Consider the following 18277-nt stretch of genomic DNA (forward strand, 5'->3'; position numbering starts at 1 on the left):
GGAGTATGCAGGGAATGAATGGAAGTGAGTAGAGGAGGATGGGCTGGCATAGATTGGCATGGGTGGGTGAGGGGCTGAGAGGGTGATTTTTGTTTACTAATTTTTAATTTATTCAAGCACAGCGCCAGAATACAGAGGTAGAACTTGTACCACAGCCCACCTTCACAATGGGAAGCCCTTGCATTCATTTCAGAGTCGCTGGCCTCACACCCCTGATCAAACTCATACTTGCGGGTGGACATTTTTGAGGATTGTGTTCACCAAGCCAGGAAATCTCCTGATCCACAAACCCGACCCAGGGGTGAAAATCTGGCTAAAACCTGCAATTTCCTTTTTTCACCCCATTTAAGTTTTGCCCGGTCTTCCCCATGGATTCACAGCAGCTACATACCCTCCAGTATCCCCATCACAATATACTGTGAATCTAATTATTGGGTTCTAACAATCTATTCATCCTCATGGGCTACTAGAAGAATACCCTGACTAAATAAAAGCGAAATACTGCGGATGCTGGAAATCTGAAATTGAAACAGAAAATGCTGGATAAACTCAGCACATCTGGCAGCATCTGTGGAGAGACTTGTTACTTGGAAACTCTCTCCATGGATGCTGCCAGACCTGCTGAGTTTATTCAGCATTTTCTGTTTTTATTTCAAAACATCCTCACTTTTTAACCTCTCAGCCTGGAGGGAAGAGTCCCTATATTGTGTTAGGGTGAAGAGGTGTTTAAATGTGTCTATTTAACTCTTTATTGCACAGGAAGGTACATTCAGCACAGCTCCTGAGGAATTTAAAATTGTGATGATACTGTGCCTTTAAGAAATATATTTGTGTCATGTTTATTGTGCAGGATTTATTCAGCAGTCCGCTCTATTCATCTGGTGCCACTTTGTCTGTAACGGGCAGCCCAAATGTTGATACTGCAGGAGCATAATCGATCCCAATAGCTGGAATGTTTGATTTATTCTGGGTTAATGCAGTGTTGTTATTTCAGTGTTTTCTCCTGGAGTTTTTCAGAGTGGGGTTTGATTAGGTTAATTAACAGGAGAAAATCATGTAACTGGGCGGGGTTAAGCTTACAGAAAGAAGTAGGTTTAGTTTCTGGTTTGGATCTTTAGAGAGAGGTAGCTCCCCATGTCTCTCTTTCTCTGTAGATTGGAGACTGGTACCTGTCCGAAAATATTTCTCTGAAGTTCTGCTGTTTGAAGACAGATCTTTCTGTGGAAGCTGCTGTATGGGAGTCAAAAGACATGTGTCCTTCTGTATCTCTGTCCAGAGGGGTTAAAAGGTTGGAAATCTAGCATTCACATGAACCTATATATTTTTTGTGCCAACTGATTCTTAAGAAAGATGTGTGTCTGTGGGGATATTGCTTAAATTTGATCTGTAGAGATAGCTAGCCGTTAAGAATTGTACTTTGTCATGTTTAAGTATTTCAATTGGTAAAAATTATGCTACTTCTTTTTATTATATTTTGACTGTTGTTAAATAAAAGCTTCCTAGTGGGTCAATAGAATCATACCTGGAGCGAAATACCTTATCTTCACACTAATGCCGAAATCAGAAAAAAATGGGGTCCAGGTTAATTTCATAATATACCTTGGAGTTTCTGATCTGGTGCCCAACATAATCATGGTTTTTATTTGGGCGGGGCAAATTGCCAAAAAGTCTATTTTGTTGAAAGCATAATTTTCCTGGCCTACTGCACTGCTCAAGTAGTCTGGCACCCTGGCACTGCCCACTGGGCAGTGCCATAGGGGTGTGGCCTGAGGGGGGTATGGCCTGAGGCGGGTATTGCCTGAGGGGGGCAGGCAGGTGGTGGCACTTTGCATCGGTGGGGGAGGGAGAGAATGGGGCAATCGGGGCTGGCCATGGAGGGGGGGGAAATCAGGCTGGCCATCGGTGGTGGGGGGGGGGGGGGGGGGGGGGGGGGCGGTGTCGGGGATGGCAATCGAGGGGGTGGGTGGTCAGGAAAGACATCAGGAGTCTGCCAATCAAGCAACTGGCGAGACCGGCACATGTGCAATGATTCACTCAGAACACAGATGCCAGCCTCGGGGGCGGGATTAGGCTCTGCCCCCCTCTCCACCTGTTACCGGCGTGAATCCCCAAGTGAACTCTGTGAACTTGGAGTGCCAGATATTCAACTGAATAAGTTCGCCCAAAAAACCAGGCTGGAAAATCTCCCTTTTCCCCACCCATTGGGCACTTAGTGTTTTTTGGGAAATTCACCCCAGTTATATTCAATTGAACAAAATACATGGGTTCACAGTGTATCCCTGTGAAATAAGTCTCATTGATAATCTGATCATTTTTTCTTCTTTGAACACATGCCTGCACTAGGAAGAAGGTAATGAGATTGCAATTTTTAAAAAAATCATAGTGAAGAAACATGCATTTTATTTTATCGATGTTTGTGACCATTTACTCAGACAGGAGATTGCTGCACTTGGATGCTGGTATCAAATCAATGTGTCAGTGGTGATTGGCCAGATCCTGCGAATGTTCAACAGGATTGAAATTCCACACTGGGTTTAATGTCTTGAATTTGTTAAAACCCTGTTATACCTGTATCTGACTCAGGGGGGAAGAAAATCATACCTTCCTGGATCTCATCATAATGATTAATTATATATTGGTATCGTGATGTTTGGTGAAATATGTCTCCAAAAGCAATTTGTATCTTTCAGAGAGGCGAATGGACTTAACTGCATTAAATTGTAATATGACCAATATTTATTAAAACCAATTCTACTGATTTGCTGTCAGCTGCCAAAAGAAAAACTCAATGGAAAAATGACATGATTTGCGAGTGTAATGTGTTCTTTCTCTCCCAGGACACGTTGGAGATGTGTGCCCGTGAGAATGAGTTCAAGAGCATTCTTTTTGCCCTTTGCTACTTCCACGCCGTCGTGGCCGAGAGACGTAAGTTTGGGCCTCAGGGTTGGAACCGCTCTTACCCCTTCAACACGGGCGATCTCACCATCTCAGTCAATGTGCTGTACAACTACCTGGAGGCAAACGCAAAGGTAAGAGGTGAAAACCGCAACTACATGGGGATGGGGAATCACATTGTCATTTCGCACTGACATTGAAATGAACTCATGTTGATGGGATGGAAGCCTCTTTCTGCTGCCTGGAATGTGAATATTTATCTGAAGCAGTCTGGATCACAGTGTAGTTAGTTATCCATAATTCGCCACAAAATTGATCACACTTAAACATCATCAACATATATTTAGTGGGAACGGCTCATATATTGGGTTAGTAGGGAGTGCTGTTTGAGCAGTGAGGATAAAGTGCCATCACCACATAGAGCCAAGGGGTGGAGACTAGAAATGCAACCCAATCTTTACACAGTTATAAGCTTTAATTTACAGGAAACACCTTCTCTGACTTGCTTCCATTCCAGGACATTGGATTCTGAGGCTGATCAGCTGATTGTCTGATTTACAGACTAACACATGTGGCGGAAGGTGGTGTTTGGCGGGTCAGGTAGATGGCTTGCATCCTGTGATATCTTGGCTTTGCTTCTGCACGCTCCCAGTGAAGTCTCTCGATATGTTTGGTGCCTTCCCGAATGATCCTTCTCCATTTTGGTCAGTCACAAGTTAGGGTCTTCCATCATTCAGTGGGCATACTTGCCCTCTTCGGGGATGCTTTGAGCAAATCCCCGGAGCATTTCCACTGTTCTCCTGGGAGTCTCTTGTCACGACCAAGTTCCGAAGAGAGCAAATTCTCATAGAGGAGCACATTACAAATAGGCATCTCCAAACCAACCAAGTGTTTTAGCCTGGTCCGATAGGAGCACAACTGAATTCCAGTTAATGCTGATTGAGATAAGGAGGAATTTCTTCAACCAGAGGGTGGTGAATCAGTGGAATTCATTGCCACAGAAGGCTATGGAAGCCAGGCCATTGAGTGTATTTAAACAGAGATAGATAAGTTCTTGATTGGTAAGGTAAGTAAAGTAAAGTTTATTTATGGTCACAAGTAAGGCTTACATTAACACTGCAATGAAATTACTGTGAAATTCCCCTAGTCGCCACATTCCGGCGCCTGTTCGGGTCAATGCACCTAACCAGCACATCTTTCAGACTGTGGGAGGAAACCAGAGTACCCGGAGGAAACCCACGCAGACAAGGGGAGAATGTGCAAACTCCACACAGACAGTGACCCAAGCTGGGAATCGAACCCGGGTCCCTGGCACTGTGAGGCAGCAGTGCTAACCACTGTGCCATGAGGTTACAGGGAAAATGTGGAAGAATAGGGTTGAGAAGCTTATCAGCCATGATTGAATAGTGGAGCAGACTCGATGGGCCAAATGGCCTAATTCTGCTGCAATACCTTATGGTTTTATAGACCACCTGAATATTACTGAACATTCATTCAGTTGATATACTTGGGCATAAGGTGTATTCATGCGGTGACAGGAGGAGAGCTTTACCCTGCACACTGAGGTGCAGTTATCTTATTTGATCACACACCACTGACATCCCTCAGCACGATCACGTATCCAAATACATCCTCAAATATACAGAGAAGGAGGCAAAACAATGAGATCATGTTAGAAACAGTTTAATCCAATCGGTATATGGGGTAGAGTTTCCACTTTGAATATAATGATTAATTTTGGCACAAATTGCATGAGATTCCTGAATTGAAGTTTTTGCTCGGATTTATCTGCATATCAGTGATTGTAAAATCCTCCATGAATCAGTGCAATAAGAGAACATTTCAGAATGTATTTTTTCAAAAGATGTTTACGTCAAAAAAATATTGCTTGATATATTTAAGACTGCTAATCTGATTCACAAAGCTGCAGATCTGTTCCATTGGTGGCACGGTGGTTAGCTCTGCTGCCTCACAGTGCCAGGGACCCAGGTTCAGTTCCCAGCTTGGGTCACAGTCTGTGTGGAGTCTGCACGTTCTCCCTGTGTCTGCCTGGGTTTCCTCCGGGTGCTCCGGTTTCCTCCCACAGTCCAGTGCTGGTTAGGTGCATTAGCCATGCTAAATTCTCCCTCAGTGTACCCAAACAGGTGCCGGAGTGTGGTGACTAGAGGATTTTCACAGTCACTTTATTGCAGTGTTAATGTAAGCCTAATTGTGACACTAATAAGTTAACCATATTGTTATGTAGTAGCCTCAGATGGTGCCCACTATGTACGCAACCAAGGTCATCTACTGCAGGTATCGGAGCTAGCATCAACAGATGCCACACCAGTATCCAGCCTACAACACAGGCCCCCTACACCAGTGGACATAGAGGCTTCTCCAGAGGCCTACGCAGTAAGCCCTGAAGTTGTCTGCACTGAGTACACCAGCCTGAGAAAAACTACGGCACAACAAACTGGCATAATCACCCTCTCAAGGCATGTGTTCAACCAAACACAAGATTCCAGGACTACGATACCAACCAGTCTACAACTGGCCTTTGTATCTCATCTTCACACAATGAAAAAGGCTGGCGGAGGGTGGGAGTAGGTACATGATGGACTGTGCTGCAACAGCTTCATCCATGTTTCACTATGTGTAAATACTTGCGTATTGTGAGCCTATTCAATCTGTATGTTATAAAGTTTATTTGTTAGTGTCACAAGTAGGCTTACATTAGCACTGCAGTGAAGTTACTGTGAAAATCCCCGAGTCACCATGCTCCGGCACCTGTTCAGGTACACTGAGGGACAATTTAGCATGGCCATTTTAGCACGTCTTTCGGACTGTGGGAGGAAACCAGAGCACCCGGAGGAAACCCACGCAGACACGGGGAGAATGTGCTGACTCTGAACAGACAGTGACCCATGTTGGGAATTGAACCCGGGTCCCTGGTGCTGTGAGGCAGCAGCGCGGCAGCAGTGCTAACCACTGTGCCACCGTATTGCCCCAGTTCGTACACAGTTACTGTTTGCGCACAGTGTTACCTCTCAATACAACTGATTGTCCCAACTTAAACAGGGAAGATGCAGATTGAGTGGTCATGTGATGATGCGGCGACTGAACGGGTCACGTGACGGGGGCGCGGGAAATTTCCCTGGAGCGCAGGCAGGGCAGAAGCTTGTAAAAGCTGCTCAGCTAGTGAATAAAGTAGGCTTTGTTATGAGCCCTTGGTCGCCGCTCTTTGAGAATCCAGCACTTCTACAGAATTCACAAACCGGTACATTGGAATTTGACCTTTGGAGTAGCAACCTAATAACATAACCATTACATCAGCCTGCTTGAGTTTTTATTGCTAAGCTACTAAGTGTAGTTTATCTATCACTGTCTAGATGATGCTATTAGTCTGTAAATAAATTGTTTGCGGAGAAGATAACCCTTTTCTAAATTGTGGAAATGTATTCCTTGTGCATATATCTGCAAGGTATGCAGTTTCTACACTTTAAACAGATGCTTCTCCCTGCCTTGGAAGTATTGAAACAAGCCTGAGTCGCCTGAAAAGAAATCCTCTTGCGGTAACAAGATTGCAGCTGCTTGTACTCTTGTGTTTTAATGGGCTATCCACATCACTGCAAGATATCTTGTTGTGTTGGCTCAGTAGAAATGTTCAGGGAAAGGATGTCAGGAACTTTGAGAGTGGGAACAGTGTATTGATGTGGAAAGCATATTAATATAAACTGCAGAAGTGAACGCACCAACTGTTGCCTTACACCAAATCGACAACACGCTGTAATTATCACACTTTTTGAATGGCTTCCTGTGTGTATCACCACACATCACAAACTGCTTTTGAAACACATATTCAGGCAATTATCTAGAGAATGATGGATATCCGGCAGTAATTTCATTGAAGAGTTTCAGAAAATGCTATAGCTGACATCTTAACCCTGAAATTACAGCATTAGTATTACACTCGTACACTCACTATTTAAAACCTCCCTCTTTCTCTCTCTCTCCAGGAGTGGATCTCTCAATGTGTGATTCAGTGCAAATCGAATTATAGTTCGGTTTTTAATTGTTTCACGGGACGTGGGCGTCACTGGCTGGGCCAGCAATTATTGCCCATCATTAACTGCCATTGAGAAGATGGCAGTGAGCTGCCTTCTTGAACCGCTGGAGTCCATGTGGTGTAGGTACACCCACATTGCACTTGTGGTCGTTACAAGTTGTACATTTAAAGAGGCAGACTAGATTAAACACAGTTTTACCTAAGCAACATGATACATTTTGCGCTGTATAGTAAGATACTTCTGTCACTATAATGTATGATGTTCTCTGCACAACGTTCAGTGCAGTTTTGGCTCCTCAGATACTGTAGCAGTTTGTGTCCATGTGCAGCAAAACCGGGATAACTTTCAGACCTGGGCTGATACGTGGCAAGTAACTTTCATGGCACACAAGTGCCAGGGAATGACCAATCCCAAGGTGGGTAGGAAGGGAGTTCCAGGTTTTGGACTATGGTAATGAAGGAGCAGCGACACAGTTCCAATTCAGAATGGTGTAAAACTTGCAGGGGAACTTACAGGTGGTGGTATTCCCATCTGTCTGCTACCTTTGTTACTCTAGGTGGTGGAGGTCACTGGTTTGAAAAGTAAAGGAGCCTTGGTGAGTTACTGCCATGCCTCTTGTAGATGTTCAAGGCTGAGGGTGGCACAGTGGCACTTTGGTTAGCACTTCTGCCTCACAACGCCAGGTACCCGGGTTCAATTCCGGCCTTGGGTGACTGTGTGGAGTTTGCACATTCTCCCTGTGTCTGCATGGGTTTCCTCTGGGTGCTCCGGTTTCCTCCCACAGTCCAAAGATGTGCAGGTTAGGTTGATTGGCTGTGAAAAAATGCCCCTTAGTGTCCCAAGATATATAGGTTGGGATTAGCATAGTAAATGCATGGGGTTACGGGGTAAGCCTGGATAAATTGGTACATACTCATTGGGCTGAATGGCCTCCTTCCGGACTGTCGGAATTCTATGATGATTGTACATGCACTGGTGGTAGAGGGACTGAATGTTTAAGGTGGTGGATAGATGGCAATGAAGCAGGCTGCTTTGTCTAGGATGGTATCAAGCTTGTTTCAGCTGTACTAATCCAGACAAGTAGAGAGTATCATAGAATCCCGAAAGAAGGAGGCCGTTCGGCCCATCGAGTCTACACTGACTCTCTGACCCAGGCCCTCTCCCTATCCCCATCACTTTCCATCAAATTCCTGACTTGTACCTTGCAGATGGTGGGCAGGCTTTGGGGAGCCTGGATCTGAGATACTCGCCTAAAAACTCCTGACCTTTGACCTGCTCTCGTAGCCACATTGTTTGCTTGGCTGATCCAATAAAGTTTCTGGTCAATGATAATGCCCAGGATGTTGTTAGTGAAGGAGATAGACATGGCATTGAATGTCAAGGGGAGGTGGTTAGATTCTCCCTTGTTGGAGATGGCCATCGCCTGGCACTTGTGTAGAACGAATGCTACTTACGCTGGATGATTTTAATATTTTGCTACTCGAACCCAGTGGGCAGTCAAAACTGACTGGAGTCTTCAGGCAAATAGAGTTATAGGGTGTGGGAAAGTTGGACTGGGATGAACAGATGTAATTAACCTCATATTAAAGTAATATGTTCTGCCATTTTTAAATTTTCAGGTTGAATATCATCCACAAAGTTATAATGTGAGCAGCCCATTTAAACTTGTTACTCTGTAATTACACTCTGCTGCCAGGAGCTGCAGGAGCTTCACTGAGGGTGGGGTTGGAGTGGTGCAGCCTGCCAGGTTTTACATGAACAGTTTCCATCGTCAGTGTAACTGTAGAAATTTATAATGGAAAACATAACCGACCACACTAACAAATTGGATGGATGAGTGGCATACACTGGCCCCTAAAATTGGTGCGTTGTTTTGGGGAGGCAGTGGCAGATAGGTATTATTACTGGACCAGTAATCCAGAGACCCAGGGTAATGCTCTTGGGGACCTGGGTTCGAATCCCACCTTGGCCGATGATGAAATTTGAATTCAATAAAAATCTGGAATTAAAGCTTAATGATGATCATGAAACCATTGTCGATGGTCGTAAAAACCCACCTGGTTACTGATGTCCTTTGGGGAAGGAAATCTGCCGTCCTTACGTGGGCTGACTGACATGTGACTCCAGATCCATGTCATGAGGAATGGACAATAAGCGCTGCCCAGCCAGAAACGTCCACATCCCTTGAATCATAAGGTCATAGAATAGAGTCATGGAATCCCTACAGTGCAGAAGGAGGCCATTCAGCCCATCGCGTCTGCACCCACAACAATCCCACCCAGGCCCTATCCCCTTAACCCCAAGTATTTACCCTGCTAATCCCCCTGACATCTAAGGGTCAATTTAGCACGGCCAATCCACCTAACCTGCACATCTTTGGAGCTTTTAAATAATGAAGTCTTGCATAATTAAAAAAAAGGCACCTGCCAGTGTGTGTACATTTATTGTGTGTGCCAGACCATTCATCATTCTGTCGAGGGCATCACTGCACACAGGCAGAATGCATCAGAAGCCTCTGGAGTCAGAAGTTAGTGATGTCAATCTGTGTACGAGGCTAATTTGAGGGCAGAGCTGCCATTTTCGAGCTCAAAACTCCAGTTAATGCCATCTCTTTAAACACGCACAGCCGAATAAACACTCAGCAGCAGGAGGGACACCGCATCCCACTAATACTATTTAAAGTGATCAGCAACTTGGATTCCACTCCTTCAATGTCTAGCTAGTGTGTAACCATATGCAGCACATCATATAGTTCAGAGTTCAGCATCCTGATTTGAATGAAAGGTCACAACCTGAAACAAGTTTCCTCTCTGCATATGGAGCCTGACTTACCTTGAACTTTCTGTTTTGTTCCCTGTGCCATAGCCTATCCCAGTGCTCCTCAGTATTATTACCTCAGTGGCTGCCACACGGCTGGTAGAAAACTGTGCTGGGGAAGATTACATATGACCTTGGAGTGGTTTTGGATTACAGTCCAGACTGACTGGCAGACAGGCAATAAATAGCAAGGGCACTGGCAGCTTTGATGGTCACAGTCTGAACTTGCTCTGAGCTTAAATTTGAGCTCATGGGGCAGCACAGTGACTAGCACTGCTGCCTCACAGCCCCAAGAACCGGGTTTGATTCCCACTTGGGTGACTGTCTGTGCGGAGTCTACATGATCTCCCCGTGACTGCTCCCACAGTCCTAAAGACATGCTGGTTAGGTGCATTGGCCATGCTAAATTCTCCTTCAGTGTACCTGAACAGGCACCGGAGTGTGGCGACTGGGGGATTTTCACAGTAACTTCATTGCAGTGTTAATGTAAGCCTGCTTGTGATACGAATAAATAAATAAACTTAAGCTTGCATGGCTTCACCCCAAACATTGGGTGGCTTCTGTTAATGCTGCAATGGAGACTGATGTAAATATAATCTCGAGCCGGTTGATGAAGTGTAGATGGATACTTTTCTTGATTGCTGGCTTATTTACAAAATACAGTATAACATATGCTTGCTCCCTACTCACTAACTCAGTGTCCCAGTGGTTTCACTTTAAATGCTTTTAAGTGTACCAATAAAAATAAAACAATTAACAAATTAACCAATTAAACAAATTGATAGCTTCGTAATGGCACTGTCACAAAAACTCAGAATTTTAAAGGAACAATTCTAACTAAATTAAATCAAGATGTTATTTTGGGGGCTGAGGAAGCAAGGCGTTCCCCGCCCCCCACCCCCCTCCTCTGCCCTGCAGTGCCCACCAGTCACAGAAGGCATTACTCTTTATACTGGTATGACTTTAAACAAATTAACAGTTTGTATTAGACTGACAGCCCTAAGGGGCACTGTAACAAAGACACGGGGAAGGGCGGGGGGTGTTCTCACCATTACTGAGATCGCTTTATGAGTTGAATTTGTGGGATGAGGGGCAGTGTGATGTGAGAAAGAGAATTAGGTTTAAGGATATTGTCATCTTTAGTATTTTCAACCCCGCTGGTAGGTAAGACCTCAGCAAAGGCTGCACAAATAATGACAAACAACATTGGTTGTGTGTCAGGGATTGTAGTGCGTTGGTGATGTGACTGTCACAGCTAAATAGTTGACAGTGTGAGATGTGGGTGTGAGGTTTGCAGCAGTCTAAATTGTGTGAAGGTGAATTCAAGCAATGGCATAATCGGTCTGAGTTTTGTTAGTGATAGATATTATTGGTAGTAAATGATGGATGGTGGGGGGTGGGGAGTGTTGGGGGTTGGGTTGGGTGTGGATATATTAAGCCATCCATGAGACTAGTGTGCACATGGTAGGATATGAAATTTGAAGAAACATTCATTGGGGGATGACTAATTACAACCTTATTAGGCAGGAAGTGAAGAATATAGTTTGGGGGCAGATGTTTGAGGGCAAATCAACATCTGGTTTTTGGGAGGCTTTCACGAGTAAGTTGATGGGAATTCAGGACCGGCACGTTCCTGTAAGGATGAAGGATGAGTATGGCAACTTTCAGGAACCTTGAATAACGAGAGATATTGTGAGCATAGTCAAAAAGAAAAGGGAAGCATTTGTCAAGGCTAGGAGGCTGGGAACACACGAAGCAAGTGTGGAATACAAGGAAAGTAGAAAGAAACTTAAGCAAGGAGTTAGGAGGGCTAAAAGGGGTCACAAAAAGTCATCAGCCAGCAGGATTCAGGAAAACCCAAGGCTTTTTATGCATATATAAAGAGCAAGAGGGTAACTAGGGAGAGGATTGGCCCACTCAAGGACAGGGGAGGGAATCTGTGCATAGAGCCAGAGGAAGTGGATGAAGTATTAATGAGTTCTTTACGTCAGTATTCATCAAAGAGAGTGACTTGGTGGATGATATATCTGGGAAAGGGTGTGTAGATAGTTTGAGTCATGTTGAGATCAAAAAGGAGGAGGTATTGGGGGTCTTGAAAAACATTAAGGTAGACAAGTCCCCAGGGCCTGACGGGATATACCCCAGAATTCTGAGAGAGGCAAGGGAGGAAATTGCTGGGGCCTTGAGAGAAATTTTTGTATCCTCACTGGCTACAGGGGAGTTCCCAGAAGATTGGAGAGTAGCCAATGTTGTTCCTTTGTTTAAGGGTAGCAAGGATAATCCAAGTAATTACAGGGTGATGAGCTTTACGTCAGTGGTAGGGAAATTATTGGAGAGGATTCTTCGAGACAGGATTTACTCCCACTTGGAAATAAGTGGATGTATTAGCGAGTGGCAACATGGTTTTGTGAAGGGGAGGTCGTGTCTCATGAACTTGATCGAGTTTTTCGAGGAAGTGACGAAGATGATTGATGAGGGTAGGGCAGTGGATGTTGTCTACATGGACTTCAGTAAGGCCTTTGACATGGTCCCTCATGGCAGACTGGTACACAAGGTGAAGTTATATGGGATCAGAGGTGAGTTGGCAAGATGGATACATAACTGGCTCGGTCAAAGAAGACAGAGGGTAGCAATGAAAGGGTGCGTTTCTGAATGGAGGGCTGTGACTAGTGGCGTTCCTCAGGAATTAGTGCTGGGACCTTTGCTGTTTGTAATATGTATAAATGATTTGGAAGAAAATGTAACTGGTTTGATTAGTAAGTTTGTGGACGACACAAAGATTGGTGGAATTGCGGATAGCAATGAGGACCGTCGGAGGATACAGCAGGATATAAATCATTTGGAGACTTGGGCGGAGAGATGGCAGATGGCGTTTAATCCGGACAAATGGGTATAGATAGAGTGAATGCAAGCAGACTTTTTCCGCTGAGGCTTGGGGAGAAAAAAACCAGAGGGCATGGGTTAAGGGTGAAAGGAGAAAATTTTAAAGGGAATATTAGGGGGGGCTTCTTCACGCAGAGAGTGGTGGGAGTGTGGAATGAGCTGCCAGATAAAGTGGTAAACATCTAAGAAAAACTTGGACGGGTTCATGGATGAGAGGGGTATGGAGGGATATGGTCCAAGTGCAGGTCAGTGGGACTAGGCATAAAATGGTTCGGCACAGACAAGAAGGGCCAAAAGGCCTGTTTCTGAGCTGTAATTTTCTATGGTTCTATGGTTCTAAATGTGAGGTAATGCATTGTGGAAGGTCTAATACAGATGGGAAATATACAGTAATTGGCAGAACCCTTAAGAATATTAACAGAGGGATCTGGGTGTACAGGTACACAGGTCATTGAAAATGGCAACGCAGGTGGAAAAGGTAGTCAAGAAGGTATACGGCATGCTTGCCTTCATCGGCATTGCGTTTAAAAATTGGCATGTCATGTTGCAGCTTTATAGAATGTTAGTTAGGCCGCACTTGGAATATAGTGTTCAATTCTGGTCACCATAGTACCAGAAGGATGTGGAGGCTTTGGAGAGGGTACAGAAAAGATTTACCAGGATGTTGCCTGGTATGGAGGGCATTAGCTATGAGGAGAGGTTGGAGAAACTTGGTTTGTTCTCACTGGAGCAACGGAGGTTGAGGGGTGACCTAATAACAGTCTACAAGATTATGAGGGGCATGGACAGAGTGGATAGTCAGAAGTTTTTTCCCAGGGTGGAAGAGTCAATTACTAGGGGGCATAGATTTAAGGTGCGAGGGGCAAGGTTTAAAAGATATGTACGAGGCAAGTTTTTTGCACAGAGGGCGGTGGGTGCCCGGAACTTGCTGCAGGGGGAGGTAGTGGAAGCAGACAAGTTAGTGACTTTTAAGGGTTGTCTTGACAAATACATGAATAGGATGGGAATAGAGGGATATGGTCCCCGGAAGAGATGGGGGTTTTAGTTCAGTCGGGCAGCATGGTCAGTGCAGGCTTGGAGGGCCTAAGGGCCTGTTCCTGTGCTGTAATTTTCTTTGTTTGTGTTCTTTGTTCTTTGACCTCCAACATTCATGTGAGGTCACTGAACTCCTTTGTGGCACTGCATCCAGATCTTCAGGTTTGACTCATGATATTCAATTCTATGTCTTCTTTGTCCCATTTCTTTTTTAACATTTGTTTGGAGGGCTTCTTAGCCCTCTGTGGATGGATCTCACCTCACCTCCTCTACTCAAGAATCTATTGCACCATCAGAGGACTTTGCTGCAAGCTCCCTTCTCTATTGCAACATAATCTACTCTTCTCTTACTCTAACTCTATTTCACAAACAGTTCCAGCATCATCTGCAGCTAGAATGCATCTCCCCTTTAAGTAATGCAGGTTAGCTTTAAGCGGTGCCAGCCTAGTGCAGATTTGGGCCCTCTGTTGAGAATGATTTAGCATTGACTGCACACTGCAATCCTGAAAATTAGCAGGCCACATGAAGTTGGCGTGCTACCTGCATCAGATGGAATGGTCATGGGTTACATTGCAATCCCTGCACTCATTTTCGGAGTTATGAAATTCTGTTCCTGTGGTTTTTGAAGTGACAGTAATGTGTTGCGCAATGAGGTCAACAAGCACACTTTGATCTTTGACTGTGCATTTTGATTACATTTGATCGAGACCCGAGAGAATAAAGGGAACCAGGTGGCTCTTAATCTCAACACTGGGTTTATCGCCCATTTCTGTGAAACCATTGCCAAGATGTTCATTTTACCATTGACCAAATCTGAAAATCAATCCTCAGTTTGATGTAAATATATATTTGGAGTAAGCTCACATTCCTCGAATTATTGTTATCTGGTTCCAGGTTAGGTTTATCAATTTGATGTCACAATATTCTGATCGAGAGAAAAGATCGCCAGCAAATGAGTATCCCTCTCTTATAGGCTCCTATATCTTCTTGTCATAAATAAAACGTTTCTCTCCATTTCAGCTGTCATTCCGTTAACCATTGTTGTCGCTGAGTTCTACAAACTCACGACAGGAGACTCAGAACAGGTTATGATCACTTTATTCTCAAGCATGTGCAGGGAAAGCACTACTTAAGAGAGGTTTCTGGAACAGACTCTGGTGTTTACAGAAAAGCTGCCCACATTCATACCATGCTACACATGAACACAGACAACTTAAGTTTCGATCTAACAATACATATAGGTTTTATCAAAAACAGGCACGTCTCATACTAGTCACATATTTACCTTTGCACCCATTGCAAAGATGTCTAACTTGGTATGACTATCCTCATTATCTCTAACACTGTTCATGCTGTCTGACTCCAAAACTTAATTAAAGATAAAATGGCCAGCTTGTATGGTTCTAGCAGTTGGAAATTCTGCTGACTTCAAGTTGTACAAAGGCGCTAATCTTTGTAACTGAGAGAAAGCTGGTTTTCTGTAGCAAAGGAATCTGTAAGCATTTTTCTATTATTTTCTTATTAATTGTTAAACCTCACAATGTAATCATATTTAAACAAAAACATTGTCATTTTTATTCCCTCACTCCCCATAGGGACTCAATTTATATTGTGCACCATATTTTCTTCATGAGAAGATGTGGTGTATAACTTCAATGTTAAACTTGTTCTTTCCACATTGAGTCATTGACCCTTCTTGTTCTTAGTTCCATATTCAAATTAGCAGTTCACTAATTTGCATCCTATCTTTTCCTTTTGCTATTTAGGTATTTCTGTTGTTACGGTGGGGGAGGTAGACTCGAATGTCTCCCTTCTTTTCCCTCTCCTCATTTCACTGCACCTGTTTTATTTTTCTTTCAATAAGGACTGACTTTATCACATGACCTTCTCTCTCCTACTGCCCAGTGACCCAAATATGGCCATGGCTCACATAGCCCAGTTACATTAAAATAGATCATGGCTGAGAATCCTGTTCTCAGACAGGGTCACATTGTCCAACTGTTTATGTCTAATGGTTTGCCTACACCACTTTGTCCAGCTGCTTTGCTAATGCAATAGGGGATGGCCCCTTTCATGGTCCCCGAAGGCCATTGCTCCTGGTGAGGCCTTGCAGACAGACTGTCTCCATTTCAGTGGTTTTGGAATGTAGAAGATACAGTGGTGCGAATATGCAGCCTGTGATCTCAAGTCAATGGAACGTGGCTTTAGTCTTTGGCAAAGAAAAATCAATTAGGTGTTTCTAGCCAGTAAATTCAAAAATAATTTCCCATAAAGCATGGCTTTACAGAAGTGTGATATCCCCTCCTCATGTTTTTTGAGTTGCAGATTAGACTCCAGCTGAGGTCACCGATCTGTTCTAGCTCTTGGAACTAAGCAGGAATTTATACTGACTGCTCTACTTTACACTCTTTACAGAGTACTATATCCTTTTAGGATATTTGAAACAGCAATTGTGTCTTTCCCCAATTCTGTTTCACCATCATTGGTCTGTGCCTCGGGTCCACTTATTTCCCTTTTATATCATGATCTAACCTGGAACCAGACAACAAGTTCATAGAATCATAGAAGAGAATCATTGAATCTCTACAGTGCAGAAGGAGGCCATTCAGCCCATCGAATCTGCTCTGAGCTTCATCATTCCCAGACCCTCTTCCCCGCCCTATCCCCTTAACCCTACACACTTACCATAGTCAATCCACCTAATCTACACATCTTTGGACACCAAGGGGCAATTTACCATGGCCTATCCACCGAACCTGCACATCTTTGGACTGTGGGAGGAAACCGGAGCACCCGAAGACACAGGGAGAATGTGCAAACTCCAAGGCTGGAGTTGAACCCAGATCCCTGGCACTCTGAGGCAGCAGTGCTAACCACTGTGCCGCTGTGCTGCTGTTAGCTGACACATTGCATTGTACTGATTTGATTTACACTTAAACTTCTAACGTTTGTTTGCCCTTTTTCAAAGTAGCCCAGAGAGCTTGTTAGTCATAATCCCCGTGTTCATCCTCAGATCACAGCTTTTGTACAACTTCCAACTCTACATACAAACCGTACATGACTAGCCTTTCGGATCACTCCTAAAGGTTACCCAAGTGTTGAGATTTACTGGAAGATCCTATCAATATAATCAGTGATAATGCTAAAGGACAGTAAGATGTTTCACAGCACCAGGTTAAAGTCCTGGAATCCTTCACTTGCCTGATGAAGGAGCAGCGCTCCGAAAGCTCGTGATTCCAAACAAACCTGTTGGACTTTAACCTGGTGCTGTGAGACTTCTTAATGTGCCCACCCCAGTCCAATGGCGGCATCTTCACAGCAACGCTAAAGGAGGAAGCCTTTTTCTTTGTAGGGTAAAAAAGATGGACAACAGCAAAAATAAGCAGGCAAAAATAGAATCAAGCGTCCAGCTTCTCCAGCAATTCCTTGTCGTGGATCAACCATGATGTGGAGATGCTGGCATTGGACTGGGGTGGCCACAGTAAGAAGTCTTATAGCTCCAGGTTAAAGTCCAACAGGTTTATTTGGTAGCACAAGCTTTCGGAGCGCTGCCCCGACTCACCTGATGAAGGGGCAGCACTCCGAAAGCTTGGGCTACCAAATAAACCTGTTGGACTTTAACCTGGTGTTGTAAGACTTCTTACTAATGGACTGATGCACCTCAATGAGCACCCGGAAACAAGGCTTTAGAACTGAAGGCTTTAATACATTAACAATGAAACTACTAACACAAATTCACCCGTTCAGACTGAAGGGGTCCTGCCGGAGCAGGGGGTCTTATACCCTGCCACCGGAGGCGGGACCCCACTGGAGTGTGCCATGATAACACTTAGGACAGGTAAACACCCTATCCCAACAACATAGTACAACCCCCATAACAACAACACCCTAGCCCAACAGTAACACAATAACAACCCCAGTGGTGAACCAACGATGGTTCACCACATTCACCCCTCCTTTAGGAACCAAAGGTGGCGGGGTGGATGAAAACAGACAATGACAAAAAAAATAACAGGATTCACAAGTCCAGACGGTCTGGAGGACCACACCGACGCTGCGATCTTCTCAACACCGGTTGCGAAACCGGAGCAGGTGCTTGCGGTGGCTCTCTCAAAACAACATCTGGCTGTCCCCTCAAAGACTCCCGGGCCGGCCGGCCCTGATGAGGCGATGGTGTAGGGGATCCTGGAACGTTTGGTGGTGGTGGTGGTGGTGATGATGGTGGCGCCGATCTCCGAGTCTCAGGCAAGCTGTACATGGGAGTAAAAGTGTTATGCACTGGTCCCGGTGCTGACCGCGCCACGTCTGGGGAAGTAATGAGGAGTAGTGGATCTGTGACTGGGGGAATAGGAGCGACAGGAGTTGCTACGTCCCCTGCGGGCGCCAGGTCTCTAATGGAGACAGTGTCCTCTCGCCCGTCAGGATATGCCACATAGGCATACTGAGGGTTGGCGTGGAGGAGTTGGACCGGTTCGACCAAGGGGTCGGACTTGCGAGCCCTCACATGGCGCCGCAGAAGGACGGGTCCTGGGTACGTCAACCAGGCTGGCAATGAGGTCCCCGAGGACGACTTCCGAGGGAATGAGAACATCCTCTCG

The 18277-nt window shown here is 44.8% G+C and overlaps 1 protein-coding gene across 1 annotated transcript in view; it reads left to right on the forward strand.

Moving 5' to 3' along the window:
- The window catches only part of dnah9 (dynein, axonemal, heavy chain 9), a 591107-nt gene that overhangs the window by 506818 nt on the left and 66012 nt on the right, over positions 1 to 18277 (forward strand). Inside the window, exon 64 of the mRNA XM_078225415.1 lies at positions 2838 to 3029. Within this exon, the coding sequence (XP_078081541.1) occupies positions 2838 to 3029 (192 nt within the window). The remainder of the gene's footprint in view (positions 1 to 2837; positions 3030 to 18277) is intronic.

The sequence above is a fragment of the Mustelus asterias genome, chromosome 12 (genome assembly GCF_964213995.1).
Source record: "Mustelus asterias chromosome 12, sMusAst1.hap1.1, whole genome shotgun sequence".
NCBI classification, from domain to species: Eukaryota; Metazoa; Chordata; class Chondrichthyes; order Carcharhiniformes; family Triakidae; genus Mustelus; species Mustelus asterias.